At 37.8% G+C, this 18,250-nt stretch overlaps 1 protein-coding gene across 2 annotated transcripts in view; it reads right to left on the bottom strand.

Annotated features, from left to right (window-relative positions):
* Positions 1–506: 506 nt before the first annotated feature.
* LOC149083554 (paired box protein Pax-6-like) overlaps positions 507–18,250 on the bottom strand; it is a 232,089-nt gene continuing 214,345 nt past the window's right edge. The window contains exons 5-6 of one of the 2 annotated variants that reach the window (XM_089234074.1): positions 12,161–12,351; positions 507–667 (exon numbers count right to left, since the gene is read on the bottom strand). In XM_089234074.1, coding sequence (XP_089090200.1) covers positions 638–667; positions 12,161–12,351 — 221 coding nt within the window. In that variant the 3' untranslated portion in view covers positions 507–637. Of the gene's footprint in view, positions 668–5,320; positions 6,961–12,160; positions 12,352–18,250 lie in introns of those variants that run through there. The other variant, XM_089234073.1, reaches the window with a different exon arrangement.

Genomic DNA, 18,250 nt, shown 5'->3' with positions numbered 1-18,250 from the left:
TTCCAGATGTAAGAAAGCCTAGCATAGTCTGAGGATTATGAAGTGGTAAAAACTAACTAGGTTTGATGTGTCCACGCATTACGAATTATTTCTTTATAAAATCAATGTATGTGTAGGCATTTTGCCTACTTGCCCTATAGATATTTTTCTTTTCCTACGAGATGAAAATGTGCTGATTGTTTTAGCGTTACGAAATAATGAATTCACCGTGATGTTTGATGAATTTTTTCATGTTCTGGTATGCTTGGACATCAACCAGTAGGGGCCCTACTGTAGGCTACTACGGTGAAATCTCAATATAACGATACTCTGCGAACTAAGACAAAATATCGTTGTTGCGGGATTATCATCGTATCGAGAGGCAGGTGTTTAACATTAGATTCATATAGGTATTTCTAAACAAGACTTCCAAGTCTTGTGCATAAAAAGTATTGCAAAACTATTTATCGTTATATCGAGTATCGTTGTGGTGAAATTTCACTATATATGAAAAATAAAACACTGTTCGTCGCACAATATTGTTTATTTTGCAAATATTCGTGAAATCTGGAAGGAATATACAGGCATAATAATTATTCACTACAATTGGGGACAGTTTTCACAGATCATGACAACATGGAGGATGTTCATTTTCCTTTCAATCATCAGAGAATGGCCGGAAAAATATCTAGGAAAAAAAAAAGGAAATAGACATATATAACGAAGAATTTATGAACTAAATACATTCATTATTCATTTCTAATTACATGAAATGAGCTGTACATTCCATCGAGAAGAGTATCCGCGATTGTTTTTCAAGACAGATGCGTTTCTTTTATCTTCAGATTATGTCTAGGACTCGATTGCCTTTTCGGATAATCTCATGTTGAATGACAGTGGAATTGACAGTTGAATCTTCAATTTGATCGCACTACGGCCATTTTCAGCACACGAGGGCTAATTAGACCGGGACCTACAGGTTATTGCCGATTCCGAATGGCAGCCTCGATGTTTGACTTCCTGCGATAGCAATATTTTTTGTGTGGTCATATCGCCGTTCTGAGTCAGGAAAGTTTCTGACAAGGACGAGCTGGGTATCGAACTCGTGACACCTCTAGAAATCCTTTGGTACTTTATGCGAGTATCTTATCGACCTGGGCTACCGAGCCCGCGAATATTGCAACTAGAAACATTTAATTTTTTTGTTGGGCTCACGAGAGACATGACAACAACTTTCTGATTGGGTTTTTCAGGACATGGTGACTAAATAAAAAGTAATATTTTTCTCCATTTCAATGACTATGCAACCCCTTGCAATATGAATGACGTAGCGATGTCAGAGTAACTTACGGCAAAGCAATTGGAGCGTTCACTCTGTACAGGCGTCCCTCGCTTTACGCAATTAATTGGTTCCGCAAAATAGTCACTTAAGACGAAATGAATCATCATTAGGTAATGTATTTGTTGCCTACAGTATATACAACGCACGTTATTACCTATATAGTGTGATGCCTCTCAACAAAAAGTGGATTCGAGTCCTGAATCTGATTAAACTCTTGAATGCATTTTTTAGACATCTCTGACACAAATTTCGTAGATTCGATCCAGAGATTACTCGTATTCATGCTCATTTGTAATCATAATCGAAGATTTTTTTCAATAGCTGGATTATCCTCATCGGCTGTCATTTATTTCCATTTCCATTGCGGAGCAAAACTGATTTCTCCTCTCCCAATGTGGCCCGAAACGCCGTGTTCTTCTTCCGATACGGCTCAGAAAATTAAAACAGGTCGGACGTCCTTGCTGTAGTTATTTTGCGTTCTCTGAATACAGAATATACATCGACGTATCAGACCAAACAAATCTTAGGTTCTCTGTGATTCATGTCGATCAGTGTTTCCCAAAGTGGGCAATATTGCTGCCTGGTGGGTGATGGAATGTTCCGGGGGGACGGCGATAGAAGCTACGTATATGACATGGGATCCTATGGGTTCACTTGAGTTGGGGGCGATGAGAGAAAAGAATTTCTGAAGAAGGGGGCGATGCAACAAAAAGTTCGGGAAACTATGATTTAGATAACCACCAATACCTACTTAGTATTCCCTCAAGACACATTGTTGAATATCAGCGTTTTTTTAGACACGAGTTCATCCTCTTGACCAGTGTTTCCTCAAACTTTTGAGAAATGAAATACTTTGAAAAATATGTGCACGCAGATAAAATTTTAATGAATTTTTTAATTGCGCAAAGACCCGTGAGAAGTTGTGCATTGTCAAACAATTGATAATTTGTCACAGTTAACGATTATGTGCAAGACCCACATGTGATGTCAAACGGAAATTGTTTAATTTTGACCTGCAAAACGCTGCTGCTGTCTTCCGAGGAATAAGGAAATACAATATCATTTTTAATAGATCTGTCTCCCAAACTTTTTGTTCCATCGCTCCCTTCATCAGAAATTTCTTCCTCTCATCGCCCCCCCCCCCCAACTCGAGTAAACCCATAGGATCCTATGTTAAATCAGTAGGTTCTATCCCCCCTTGGACCATTCCATCGCCCACCAGGGGGCGATATTGCCCACTTTGGGAAACACTGCAGTAGATGAATTACCGTCACAATTTTAGACTTCCACTGAATATATACGTACGACAATGTTCCGCGGAACACAATTTGAGAAACTTTGCTGAGATTTTCCGAGTTTCTACTCTGCCTCCACGATGTTGGAGGTTTCGACGTTTTTTTAACCATTCAACGATCACGATCGAGATTTCTCGTCCAAACGCAAGTGGAAGATGAATTCATTCCAGCTCTCTTTCTCTCCCTATTCTTTTTTACCTCTTTCTTCCATGATCTCGAAGCTTCATTGTAACACTATGATCGGAAGTAGTTTTTTTTCCTTCTCGGTTTTTCTATATGCCGGTTTAGTGTTTTTTCCCCACATGTATCATCTTTCTGCTATACATAACCCTTTATAAGATAGAGAGAGAAAGAATAATTTCTCATATGCGCGAACACAAAAGGAAACATTTATTTTAGAATTTTCCCCGATACACCACAAATAGAAATCGTCCAAATTTGTTGCCAAAAACTTGGACGTGAAGTTGTTGAAGATGTTCAAAGTTCTAAGGGTTTCCTCTCTAGACACATCAAAGGTTTTCAGTATTTTCGTTAGACGCATTTGGGGGTTGTCATTGCTTCACTCCACATGTGTTATAGGTGCTCATTGTTTCCAGATTATACTGGTCTCTTCCGGCATGACCCACAGGTCTTTGAACACTTGCTTATATCTCTTCGTTGAGCCAGAGCGGTGGGATATGTTCTGGTTAGGGGGGAGGAGGAGATTATACTGGTGCACTTTAGCGGTTTTCAGTTTACGAAAAGAATAACTAAATGGTTTCCTCTAGTCACATGTTTGAGTTTCTCGGTGCTTCGAAAATCGATTCTGAGAGAAAGAGGGAGAACAGGGGTATTCATTCGAAAAGGTTGAACCAAACCCATGACCAGAAGCCTGGGCAGAGACGGGCAGGTGGGGGCGTGGCCTCAATGACGATTACAAATTGAAAATATCGTTTTAGTGTTTTTGTAAAAATAAATAAAATATCGAGGAAAACATTTTCAATGTTGTCTCTTCCAATTTCTGCCAATATAAAGTGGGCCTACATTTTGAATTTCATAATTCGTTTAAGAAATTCCTTGTGCCCCCTCCAACAAATTATTCTGTGTAATCTCCTGCTCATGATGACCACGTCAAATAGATACGCATGTATTTTTATTCATCTTCTTAGCACATAAATCTATAAGTTAATTTTTTTCTCCTCGTCCAAATTTCACAGACACCATGGGGGTCCCTGGGACCTCTGGTTAAAAACCACTGTCCTAAATGATTTTGCCCATTTAATATTCATTCGCTGCAAAGTAGATTCTCTTATACATGTGCATATTTTTGTGACGTTAGTCCCGATTCATCTTGGTCAACTAAAATTCAGTAGTTTTTTGCGTTGATAACCCAGGGATTAAACCTTTTAAGTGGCAATTAGAAATCACTAAACACCGTTTTCAAAATTTCTATATATTTTTTTAATTAATTAGGCTTTCTTCCGAATTGTCAGCAGGTGCAAACTAAGGAGTGTAGGGAAAAGTCTTCCATTGAGAAATCATTTTTAGAAAATGTCTGGGTTTGTCCATGGTAAAATAAGAGGTTTTTATGGAGACGAGATATCTCGTCATTGCCGCTTAAAGGATTACGAATTTCGATAACTGAACAGCCAATGCTCTGTATAACACCATCCCTGATTTTTCAATGTTCAGCCATATTCGAAAACATTTCAGTAGTACAAAACCCACTTAAATTTCTTGTCATAGTTAATGACATCATTAAAAAAAAGAGCCATGAAAACATTAATATTCATTTATTTATCATTTATTTCGAAAAAAAAAATTCCATAATTTATTTTCCGACATTCATTATTAAACTTTTTTCTTCTTCTTTTTTTAATAATTAAATTAACCGGTCACCATTTTTTTTTTAAATTTTCATATTTCACACAATGGAAACGAAAAAGAGGGGAAAAAAATTAAAAAAAAAATGATATAATACACATACACACCAAACATATACACATACATGATGAAGTGAGACGTAATCAATACGGACGGATGATGAGGTTGCAGAAAATCAGTAACAAAAAAATACATAATCAATTCGGTTTGAAAAAAAAAAAAAAATTACAAAAATTATCGATTTTTCTCTTTATCACGAGTCATAGATTTCATACATATTATGCATTAAATAAACAGAATTCAAGTTGGACGTACTCCGAGAATCGTGTATACAGTAATTCCGTGCTCGTTGCCATGTTAAAAATCATTATTTCGATCATAAAAGGAAATAATTGAAATTTTATCGATAAGTAGGCCTTAAATAAATTAACTGGAATATCGAAGATTTCTTTCACGGTATTAATCCAAAAACACGAGAGCGAATTTATTATTCACATCAGTTTTGAGTCCAGCTTGATACAGTTGATAAAGTGGTTCCTAAGTTGGCATAACGTGTCTGACATTTTTTTTTTCCAACCACACTGGAGCCCGTCTTTTGACACGATACTTAAAATCGGCCCTTGCCTACTTCAGGACCGCCGTTGATGAGCGAAATCGTTGTCGTTATAGCGCCAATTTCTTTCAGAGTAATAAAATAATAGTCGTATAAAACGAGGACGGGGGAAAAACGTCGGCGACATGAAAGAGTGGTGAAAGACGGGTTTCAATAGATTTTTAAGAAATATCACACACTTTGGGCCAAGTAGAAAGTCAACTGGGACCGTTTTTCTTTCGGAAAAACGAGGGTAGAGACAATGTGCATTGGCAGCGACGTTGACGACATGAAGGAGCGTGACGATTCCATTAATCAGTGGAGGCAGTTTTGACACGTTGTGCCAAGTGAAAACAATATAACTTGGATCGTGTTTCTTTTGAAGAAAGAGGACAGGGACATTGACAACAACGTTGGCGGCATGAAGGTGCGTGACGATTCCGCTGATCAACGGAGGTGATGCTAAAAGCGTTGATCGAAAGACGGACTCCAGCAGTTTTCCGAGGATGGCAGACACGTTGTGCCAGGAGACCATCATTGCAAACAAATCAACTTGGATCGTTTCGTTTGGAAAACGAGGACAGAGGCAATGCAAATTAACACCAACGTTGATGACACGAAAGAATGTGATGATCATCAACGAAGGCGGTTTTAAAAGCGTCAATCGAAAGATGGAGTTTTCGCAGGGTAGGCAGACGCATTGCGCCAAGTGTAAAAGGTCAGCTGGGACCATTTCTATTTGAAAACGAGGACATGGGCAATAATACGCATTAAGGAACAACGTTATCGATGAAGGAGTGTGACGATTCCACTCATCAACGAAGGTGATCTTAATGGCATTGATCAAAATACAGGCTCCAGCAGTGCAGTTTTCCGAGGATGACAGACACGTTGGTGCCAAGTCAACTGCAGTGCCATCTTAACGCATGGGCCCACCCAGGCACGTCACGGGGACCTCAAGTGCGGGGGAGGGGGGGGGGAACTCAGGATCACGAGATCTGGTTAAGATTTCCGATATTACGGGGGTAAATTTTTAGGCACGTATTTCTAGTTAAATGGGGCCTAAAAAAATTGATTTGTCTGGGGGTCTCATTGATGTTCCTAAGACGACCCTGGTCAACTGGGACCGTTTCTTGTGGAAAACGAGGATAAGGATAATAAAAGTTTGCAGCAACGTTGGCGACATAAAGAATTATGGTAATTTCGTCATCACTGGAGGCGATTTTAAAAGCGTTTATCAAATTACGGGTTCCAGCAGTTTTCTGCAGACAAGTTGTGCCAAGTGCAAACAAATCGCATGGGACCATTTTTTTTAAAAGCCATATGAAGCTGGACTCTTTTTTTTTTTTACTGGTCCTCGACGAATGATTTTGATCATGGCAACAACATGGCACACGAATCAACATTAGGAAAAAAGGACATAAACTGGTCATTCTTTTTCCCCCAATTAAAAAAGATGGTACCAATCACACATGAAACACAATACACAAGTTTCGCATAATTCAACACAAAGTCACAGAGTTTTTTTAGTCCGAGGAAGGCGAAGAAGAAGGCTCAGTGGACGTTTGTCTAGCAGCGGGAGTGAAGGCCGAATTTTCGCCTCCCATCCTTGGCAAGTGGTCCATGTGTCTGGGCGGTTGGGGATGCTGCTGTTGTTGTTGAGATTGAGATTGTTGCTGCTGCTGTTGTTGTTGTTGCGATTGTTGCTGATGGTGATGATGGTCGGCTGTCGGCTGTTGCTGCTGACTAGATAGTGCCACTGGCTCAGGGGACGACGGCACTGGACTGAGACTGGGAGATGGCGAAGGCGGGACCACCCCGTTCACTGGCTTCATTAGGTTCATGCGCTGATGTCTCCGCCATTTTGCTCGTCTGTTAGAAAACCATACCTGTTTCAAACAACCAACATAATGAAATTGTGGAGTGATTATCTCGCACAATTGTATTGTACGTGTATATAATGGATATCATTATTCACTAGAAAGGGTTTTAATGTCATAATAATGAAGTTTGTTTGAACCAGGGTTGTTATCTCGTGGTGAGAGTTCAGCGAACATTCAAGCTACGTTCAGAACCAGTCGCAGAGGAATAATTTCGAACGGACAAGACGAAAAATTCCGAGTTATCGTAATGGTCTTGGCTTGAACGTAACTCGAATCTTTACTTGTTTCTTACCACGACTTGCGGCTGTAGAAAATTCTTACTTTTTTTTGTTTCTTTGATTTAGATTTGATAGCTACTTAGGACAGTGCCGTCCTCTTCTGAGTTCCAGTGCACTCAAAATCCACCATAACCATCATTCTGAAGGGGAAAAATTGCTCTAAAATTCTGTTCGCAACGCAAAAAGAACATGATATATCAGAAAAACTAATCTCACCTCAACTACCACTTGGTATATCGGAAGTTTATTGCACTTATATCACACACAACCATCTTCTCATTTTTATGAGTAAATATGCATCGATGCCTCTCATCTTTTCTTCAATTTAACTGAAAAGAGACACTGACACACATGTGCAATGCACACAAAACAACTCAGGTAGTTTATTGAAGAAGGTATAATATCACTTATTGAGCACATTCTACTTAAAATACCGCTGAGACGGGAAATTTATTATTTTTATGGCAATTGAGCTCCCAAAGTGCTAAAAATTATCTTAGGTATCCCGAACTCTTAGTTCAATCATATTTGAAACTGCTTTGAAGCAGCTTAAAGGAATCAAGATTGGAAATTTTCTTTATAGTTTGTTAACTAATTCCATAATATGTTTATATTGCAATCTTTTGTCTTAACCAGGGAAAATTTAAGTACTGTTCTTTCATACGGTAGTGTTTTTTAATTAGTAGGTGACTCTAGGACCCCTTGATTTCCGAGGAAACAAAAGACCCTTACGGTATGCGAATCACTATAAGCATTGCCATTCTGATTTCTGATTTGTTCCGAAATTCATCCCGCAGATTCCTTAGAAACCTATTGTGGACTCTCAGGGGTTCTAGAATAACTTTTTTTTCGAAATCCGTATACAACAGAAACAAATCTGAAGAAGAAAGATGGTTACCTACAAAAATGAAAAACATTATTCACAATGCATTGAATTATGCGAAACTTTTTCATACCATGCTCACAACCCTGGTTCAAACATTGAAAATATAGGTACACACAGCAATACATTATTAAAATTAGGAGTACTAAATTTACTGAATTGAAAGAAAAAAATTAAAGATATTTATTTTCTTTTCATAAATTAGTGTGGTTTACACTTTTAAACAACTATAAACAACACCTAATTTAGAGATCGTCAGATATCCGTAGATTGTTTTCAGGAATGGAGCCTTAAAAACATTTTAGCATCGATAAGAACGTATCATTTCTGAATGCTTTCTCTGCCATTCATTTTATTAATACAAGCTGTATAGTATTCTTTCTACCCTTCTCCATTTAGTCTTGAAGCTTAATTTACGACAGGAAAGACTCAAAAGGAGAAAGAAGTGTTTTTTATTGTTTCTCATAAAGTGGAAGTTTTGACAGGTGACATCGTAAAATCTTCACGCGCTTTCACGCTATTAAAGTAACACGTTCAGGAATATCTGAGGCAGCCAATGTGCATTTTCTTTTCTGATTCGGTTTGAATGAGTTGTTGCGGCGATTTGGAGGAAAACATGGTTGTCTTGAAGATATTAGTAAAATCAGTAGAGCTTGAGAGCAACGTTTAGATGTTTGTGAAAACTAAATACCTACAGATTTGAACTTTTGATAACAGCATACATACACTGCTGTTCGGGACGTTGTATTGCAGTACATCGTCAATAACCGACAAATTGAGGTCGTATATTAGCGATAATTTATCACGTCAAAGTCGCGATTCTACAATTTTATTTACCATCCATAGATGAACTATGTAAGTTACGCGCCTACACTTCAGTTATATGGCCAGTCGGTTATTGGTTTCTATGGATGTCTGTGCTACTTGTCTAAGAATTATTAATACATCTTATTTGGAGAAACATCAGGAGTCATTATATCTTCCTGTGTAGGACTATTAAGCAAATGTTAACAACAAAGACCGGCCGGCGTTGCAGAGAGCCGATTTATACCCGCTTTGTATACCACAAGTATTACAGGACTTCCGTTTTGTGTACTTCAGGATCATCCACTATCTCGGTGAGATTTTACGAACCAACGGACTCTTCAGGAATGTACCTTAACAAGGCTATGACCATAGTGTCAAGGGACGCTGTTTAGAGTAGATGGACGCTTTGAGTGTTCAACTTCGGATGGAATCAAGAACTTTCGGAAGGTTATGACGTAGATTTTGCATAGTTGATTTTTTTTTTCCTTCTTTCTCCGATCTGTCCATTGACGAACATTGGTTATGTGTGAATTTATACGTGTAATATTTTTATTTATTATCCTGAAGATATTTAATAAATTTTCCAGACACACTCATCCTTCGGGAACGCTTCGATATCTCAATGAGATGGGAAGCGGGGTGTGTTTGGTCTTCAAAGGTCAAAGTACATCGTCAAATGTTTCGATGTAGGAAGTGTTAAAATCGAGATATTGTGGTAGCAATCAGTAACATGTGATTGCCCAAAAGCTTTACAACGGTTTTGTTAGAACCTGCTTTATATCAGCGTGTGCTTTGCTTTGAAGGACTGATAGCAATATGTTGACGCTTTTGATTGCAGAATAGGTTTGAGTGATTGATATCAGTATGTTCACGTATTTTCAGCGCACAAAATGTGTATATAAATTGAAAACGTTGGTGGGGATTGGCTCAAATATATTTTATGACAGAATGTGTTCAGATTCGATTGACGGCAATCTGCTGAACTTTTTTTCGATAGCACAGACTACGATCAGACTCGATTGATGGCGATATGCTGAAATATTTTGCGGCAGAACCCGTTCAGATTAGATTGATATCAGAATGTGTTCGGATTCGTGCTGATATTTTTGGCGCATTTAGATAACATCAGATATATGATGATGTTTTTAGTGGAAGAGTGGTTTTATATTTAAATTATTAGCAGTATACGTGCGACTGGAACGTCTTGATGGAGAATGTATTTAGATGTAAAAACTGAAAGCAGTGTGTTGGGAGAAGGCTTATCACTGAAGTTATGCTTAATGGAAGGAGCGGGGGGGGGGGCAGTGAATGCCCACTTCCCTCAATAACACAATGATTTTAATAAATGTGGGAGATCAATAGAGTCGATCTTACTGTATTCTTCTATGGTGCAGTGCTGACAATGCCAAACGCTGAGACACTTTTTTTTCTGAAGCAAAATGACTTTGAAATTGAATGATTGATAGTAATATACTGAGTGTGTTTCATTGAAGGGGATCGATAGAAATATGAAAAAGCTATTTATTTGTTAATAAATTTTTCATTAAATTATGTTGAAAAATTTGTCCTTCGAACTCCATCTCTAGCATTTCTTCAACGATGAAGGTAGGATTTGAATTAAGATTTCCATCCAAGAGAGGTCTCTCATTTCTTTAGTAGATAATGGATTTTTAACTATTCCTTTTCATTCCTTTATTAACATTACAGAAGGGGGAAAAAAGATATTTTCTGTGTGCGTTTTGTACTCAGATGCATCATGTATTTCTTATTAATAATGAAAAAAAAATAGAATTTATTACAGAGAATAAAGAGTAAATAAGGCCAATTTTTATTTGTGTGGCAACAAAGAGCTTTACCAGCGTTAAGGTTTTTTTTGGGCTTTTATGCGTTTATAAACTCATTATACATTTCCTTTTTTTGTCGGAAAAAATGAAATAAGGAAAATAAAAAGCTTTTATGTCTCTCAGTGTACGCAGTTAATAACATAGGGTGAGTTAACCCTGTACAATAAAAACCTATACGTTTGTTTCTCTTTCCTTTTTATCCGCCATTCAAAGCGGGGCAAGTAAATATGCGCATGGTCGCTCTGATGCATGTTATACGTCACACCCATTCCTCAGTACTTTCATATAAATTTCCACAGTTTTATATCGTTACCATCACCCCCTTCCCCGTCCTTTCTCAACGCCCATATACTACCGGCAATCCACTTTTTTTTTTTCCCATCATCAGGTTCTAGTTCGTGGTAATCGCGGGAGTCATTAAAGAACGTATCAGAAAGAAGAGAAGAAAAAAAATAATATTAATAATAAATAAAGTAGGAAAATATACATGTATAAGTTTGATGTACCGCGCGTGGCAACACAAAGTGAGGTAACCATGGTGACAACCAATCAAAGCATATCCGATTATCATCACGTGACTGCGGTGGTATATTGTGAGTGGGAGATACAGTAGCACTGTGCACGCCCACAGTAATGACCCCCATAAAAAATGGCGGACAGAGGCTGTTGATGATGGCGTATGATATTCGCGAACACTACTAATACGTTGAAAGTTGCGCATGTTGGGGTGTGTGTGCATTGTAGTGTATGTTTGATCATTACCAAGCATTAATAATGATCGGTTCCCCCTCATTCTATGCATTACTACTCTACCAGATACTCTCTTGTAACTCACCTTCTCCTCCTTTTTCAACCAACGGAAACTGAAAGGACATTAAAAGATGAATAGACCATGCTGAGATAATAGAAGGGTTTGAGGGTGAAATGAACAAAATGATATAGGTAGATTCAGTTTACGTTTTTTGTTCCGTCCACGTGATGGCGAAGCAGGTACAAGGAGCAAAAAGAAAAACACAACGAATGAAGGCGAAAGGAAACATTATTAGAGGGTTTGGAAATTGTCAACCGAAAATGGCCGCTCTTTTCTCGGCAATAGTTTGTAAATGACCGTGTGCGTTTGAGTCTGGACATGCTTACTACTTGATCGATCGATCGATGCGCGGCTGCCCATCACGATCATGTCCAGGGAAGAAACATGACTAACAGCGCGATTCACTTCCAATTCGAACGCAAAATTAGTGTCATTGAAAAGTTTCTCCATACATTTATTTTCACATAGATTTTACTGATAAGTACTTTGAAATTTTCACACATATTCAATTTCAGCCTTCGTTTGGGATGAACAAGATCAATCTCTTCAATTCAAAGATAGATCAATAGTAACATTTATTTACCTGAACTCTAGCTTCAGAAAGGTTAGTCTTAGCTGCAAGGCGCTCTCTCGTGCTCACGCATGGATAATGAGTTTTCTCGAACTCTTCTTCAAGGACTTCAAGTTGTTCAGGACTGAAAGTCGTCCGGTTCCGTCGGAATTTCGGTCTATCTCCAGAATCCGAACTCGCACCATCGTCGATATCCTTGTCTACTGTAGGAATGAAACAAAATCATTTTTCATAATTCAATTACGTGAGGCATAATTCGACATTTTCACACATAACGATAGCTGAAAATATCTTAAATTCAGTTTTTACGTATAGAATTCGGAATATACATTTGATGATACATCTGGATTAGCATAATTTTGAAAATTTTTGAGTGAAGCATATAAATTAAGACCTTTCCCCAGGATTTCATGCCGAATGTACTGCGTCCAGAAGAAATTTCAAATTTAAAGTTACTTACTGCACACTCATATATAACCCAAATATTTTTATAAAACTACGCTCTTTCTAATATATAAATTTTTATTCATGGCAAAGGATATATTTTTCATTCAGCTCCAGATGGAATTCATTCACCTCAATTTTTCTGAAAAATTTATGAGATTTTCTGAAAATTGTTGATAGCTCTATGAGCTGAGTTCAAGATGTTTGAAAGAAAAATGAGCTCTACTCCAAATGTTTTATAATGGTTTTCATTCAGCAAAGTAGTTTTCACACACACACAGGATCACAAACTTCATATTACATTCTCGATACTCGATAATATCTTGCATTCAGAGAGAGATAGATGGCACCTCAGCATAACATCCAGAAAATAAATATTTTCTTGATATCTTGCATTTAGCTCCAGATGCTCGATAACATTTTGAGTTCAGCTTCAAATGCTTGATAATACTGTGCGTTTAGTTCCAGACGTTTGATAACATTTTGCGTTATGATAATATTTTGCGTTTGATAATATCCTGCTGAACTGCAAGATGCTCTCTGTAACATATTATGTTTATCGACCGATGGTTGATAAAATATTGCGTTTATCGACCGATGCTTGATAACATTTTGCGTTCAGCCGCAAGATGCCCCATAACATTGTGCGTTTAATGACAGATGCTAGATAACACTTTGCGTTCTACTCTAGATTTACTCCAGATTTACTGCGATTTACTCCAGATATACTGGAGATTTCACTGCCTCCTTTGCGTTCTCCTGACAACGTTTAATGTCCAGCTGCAAATGCTCGAGATGGAGCTAATTGTGTTTTCAGCTCCAGATGCTTGATAAGATTGCATTTTCAACTCCAAATGCTCGATAACATTTTGAGTTCAGCTTCTGACACTTGATCACAATTTTGCGTTCAGCTCTAGATGATAGCTGCACGCGTGGATGTAGATGCTTGATATTAAAAAGCATTTGACTCGAGATATTTAGTTACTGCATGCATTTATTTCAGAGATGCTTGTTGAAAGCACGCTTTTCCCTGTGTACCATTATACATTTAGCTTAGAATGTTTGCTAACAATGTCAATTCGGCATAAATTGGTTGACGAGCATTCTTGGTTAATGTTCTGCCAGATGATCAATAGATACATGTGTTTAGCCCATATGCTTTCTGGTGGGTGGGGAGTTGAGTTGGAACCACTGATGTTGTTGTCCATGAGTTGGGCCGCAAGTCGAATGGATGGTATATTTGAGAATTACGTTAAAGAAAACTAGACTAGAGGACAGGAGGGATGACAAAACAAATTTGAATAGCCCACATGTATTTGTATAACCACAAACTCATTCAGGGCTAGCTTTAAATGTTCTATATCTAAGCATTCAGTTCGAAAATGTTTGGCCAAATAATTGTTTAATTCGGGATGTTTGATAAAAATGTGAATTTAGGTTCAGATGCGTTATAACAGAACATGTTAAACCCGAAACATTCGATATCCTTGAGTGTTCGGTACATTCGCTCAACTATGCTTTTCGATTAAATGTAAATAATCGAACATAATTTTTTTTTATCATTTTTTAAAATCAAAATACTAAGCTCTGAAATACTTCTAATATCAGGTGCTATTTCATTTGAATGGCATCAGCCATTTCGTGACTAAACATTTACTGCATAGATGTAGTTGAGCTATCAACGGGCGTGAAAACTTCAGTCGATATAAGCGTCAAACATATCTGCAGATTCACTATTTCTTTATTCTCAGTTCCCGCGAAATATTACCAAGGCAAACTCAGTGATGTTCAAATTGAACCTTCGTTCAATATTGGAAATCGAAGCGAGCGATAAACCTGAATAGAAACACCATGCAGCGAAGTAAGTAAGTAAAAAAAAAAAAAATCTTAATGGATGTTCAGTAGAATTTCACTAACGATAGGTTCTCATGTTCAATTCATAACATGAGCTAGTAAGAAACTCGGGCTTCAAATGATATCGTTCCTGTAGCTATTGGTTACGAATAGCGAGTCTTTGGCAAACAGGCAAACATATCATCAATCTTAGCCTTGTGTTTGAGCAAAGCCGGAGTGTTTGAATCGCCATTTACTGTCTCCAGTTGGTTTCTATAACACGCACACGCACATTCATACTTCTTTATATATTATGGATACACACGTGTCCTTATATATATGTCCTGAAGCAAAGTCAACAACTAAGAATTCGGTGTTTTTCCTTCTCCAATTTTCCACCCGAATGTCGCCCACTCATCTATCGTAATCCATGTGTGTGTGTGATTCTCTTTCTACCAATCATTTCTCTTCGAAGTTCCTCAATGTCTATTGTTCAAGTCATTATTAAGACATCCTACAATTAGAGGTCTATGTTACAACGACGATTGCTATATTACGTTCAGGTGTGTTTTTTTTTCATTCTCAGTCGGAAATGAAAGGAAAAACAAAAAATTGGGTGACCCGCTTACCATCTGGGAATTCTCATTCTCATAATAATCTCGTTCGTAATGTCAGGTGGAATGATTATGAGTTGTTTTTCCATGCACGTGAGTTTATTTTTTGAAATTCCCACACGCAAGCCAGTCTATAAAATGCATCAAGAAGATCCACATTTCGGATCTTCGATTTGGAAACGCGATGATTATGATGGCTGCGATTTAGAGAAATGCATGAATCGACAATGAATTCAGACTAGAGAGATGTACTTCATTAACTATTCACAGTTTTCATATGGGTATATATCTTGTTATTCTAGATATCTTTGTAACAGAACCCTCTTGAAATGCCACTTTGAATGTGCATCGCTGCTGCAGAACCCACTTGAAATATATGTTTCGATTGCGCTTCACTGCTGTAGAATCCTATTCAAAAATCAGTTTTGTCTGCCCTTCGTTGATGCAGGAAGCTCCTGAAATGTCGCTTCGTCTGCTCTTTACTACTGCAGAACCCATTTAATATGTTTTACTTCGACTACAATTCGTTGCTGAAAAACCCACTTGAAATGTTACTTTCACTGCCCCCCCCCTCCCCCCCGGATGCAAAACTCCCTGGCAAAGCCATATGCATTGTTCCTTGCAGCTACAGAGCCCTCTTGAAATGTCACTTTCAGTCACATTCTGCTGTTGTAGAACCCTTTGGAAGTGTCACCTGCTCTTCTTTGCTGCAGAACCCTGTAACAATATAACTTGGACTGACCCTTTCGTACAATAGTACATTCTTTCTTCCAGTCATCGACTCCCATTTGAAATTAAATTTTAAATATAAAAATTTTAGAAATTTCAAATTTATATTCTAAGATTTAATTTTAAGATTTGAGCCAATAAAATCTCAATCTTTTGCTTCATTTCATAAACTAAACAGTTTCTTTCATATATTTTGAATCAATTTTTATTCAACTACGTTGAAGTCACGGTATTTTACCATGCGCACAAGATAATGTATTAATGTATTTTTTTGTTGTTGAAAATTTACAAAAAATAAGGTATTCGAGACATGCAAAATATACTGGCTATATACTGGCATAGGATAGCACATACAATCGGGAACATGTGTAAAAAAATGAAATAAATCAATGGTTAAATAGGGGGTATTTTTATTAGAGCATAGATTTTCACCATGTTAAGAGGTATGAGACCCTTCAAATTTTTTGTTTATGCCTGCGTCGGGCGAATAAAAATGTACGCTCGGTCGAAATTTCTACATGCCCGGGCATGTCGGGCAATAGATTTGCGTCCAGCCCTGCTTTTCACCCCAATTTTTCTTCTCTCCACTTGCATATCGAAAATTCTCGAAATTCTGATCGTCAGAGAGAACTTGGTTTTTTTTTTCTTCTCCTTAAAACTAAGAAAAAGATTTCCTTCAAGGTTCTCTTTCAAGTCAAGTGACAGTTAGTGGCGAACATCGCGTAAAAGTTACGAGGCATTTGGAGACACGCTATCGGAGATTAGCGTTCAGGTTGACCAAAAAAGAAAAAGCTTAATAGAGCAATTCCGATTGAACGACTGCTCGGCATTTCCACTCTCATCTCATGTATGTTACCATTGCATCATTATTATCATCATCACAGCGAGTTCATTGAATTGAGCCCTGTTGGATGTTGGCGTGCATTCGCCTTCTCTTTCCCGAAAAAAAAAAAAGAGAAGAAGAAGCTAAAGATATAACATTAGTATCACGAAACTAGCCATTGCGAGTCAACTATAGGCAATATGGCGGCGGTTTTAACTGAGCTTTTCCACCTTTTCTTACCTCGAAAGTTCTTTATTGCGAGACCTCACTTTATTTTAGTTTTTTTTTGTTTCTTAAGGGAATTTGTGGCTGCGGCGGCGGCACGTCTCTTTCTTTGATACCAGTCACTGGGGGGAGGAGGGTAGGTATAGATATAGACGAATTGCCGGCTCCCCGCTTAATGTAAATCTTAAGGCACCCCGAGGGCAATAACTTAATTAAAAGCCCTCTGTATATGTCCCCCCACAACATCCCTCACCATCGGAATTAAGATAACAAAAGATCGTCTAACTTTAACAGGCGATAGTCGTTAACATCGGGAGGTTATTAAGGGAGGCCTAGATTAGGCCTAATTGAGTTGTGTGGGATATAATTGTTTATTCTTTGCGGCGAAATCATCGGGTTTTTTCTTTTATATGTATTTTTAATTGCTTCATTAGGCGGCATGATTAAAAGAGATTCACCTCACAGGGGCAACAACTTTTACACGCTCGGAACCTTTATTATTTTTTAATATATATAATATATATTTTCTGTATAGTCTTTATCCACATTTTTTTGGAATCCCCCCCCCCTGAAATGTTCGACACTATTATAATGTTGCCGATCGTGTTTCTCTAAAACGGATTCCGAAACTTAATTTTACCACCTGCTTCTGGTATCACATGGTGTAGATATCTTCTTTGGGGGTGGAATGTTTTGTCATTTCCTCTCGATGTTTTTTTTTTGCCTTGGTGATTGAGGCCTCTCGCTATATCTCTACCGACCTCTAGTTTCTATAATCTAATATCAAATTCTCGATTTGACCAATGCGGTCCCAAAACTCGTATAAATAATCTTGATATACGAAATGGGGGTTTGTCAAAAATGTAGTCTCGAATTAAACGAGTGCAAGTTGTCCATAATTGTCTAGAACAGGGCTTCTTAACCTATGGGTGACGATCCAATTGGGTCGTCGGGCTCTTGAGATGGATCATACGAATCCATTCACAACCCCGTTATAAATCCATATGCTGCAACATTGGTTTCGGGGGAGGGGGCACCTTAACGATTTCGGTGACCCAGGCATTTTTGGGGAGAAGTTTTCATCTCTACATTGCATGACATTATTACAGAGTGCAGAGAAATGCTGGAAACTATCTGGACCTCTTTAAAAATATGATAAACCTTGAACAAACATTAATGAAAATTTAGACGTGATGCGAATTTGGAATTGATAGAAGAACGACATAATTCCAACATTAATGAAAAATTTCCATAAATAAAGGAAAATGATTCCAAAACTGAGATGAAAAATAATTCTAGAGTTGAAAAGAAAAGAAACAATTTTCAGAATTGTGAAAAATAATTTCAGAATACATGAAAAAAGTAATTTTCGAATTGAATTAGTACCCGACTGCTAAAACTGAAAGATAAAGCACCCATGGTGCTCACCGAAGC

This window comes from Pholcus phalangioides, unplaced genomic scaffold (genome assembly GCF_987345545.1).
Source record: "Pholcus phalangioides strain wild (caught in Gottingen) unplaced genomic scaffold, Ppha-v1.0 ptg000008l_1, whole genome shotgun sequence".
Classification (NCBI taxonomy): Eukaryota; Metazoa; Arthropoda; class Arachnida; order Araneae; family Pholcidae; genus Pholcus; species Pholcus phalangioides.
The sequence above is the reverse complement of the archived record's forward strand: the minus strand, read 5'-3'. Positions and strand labels throughout refer to the sequence as shown.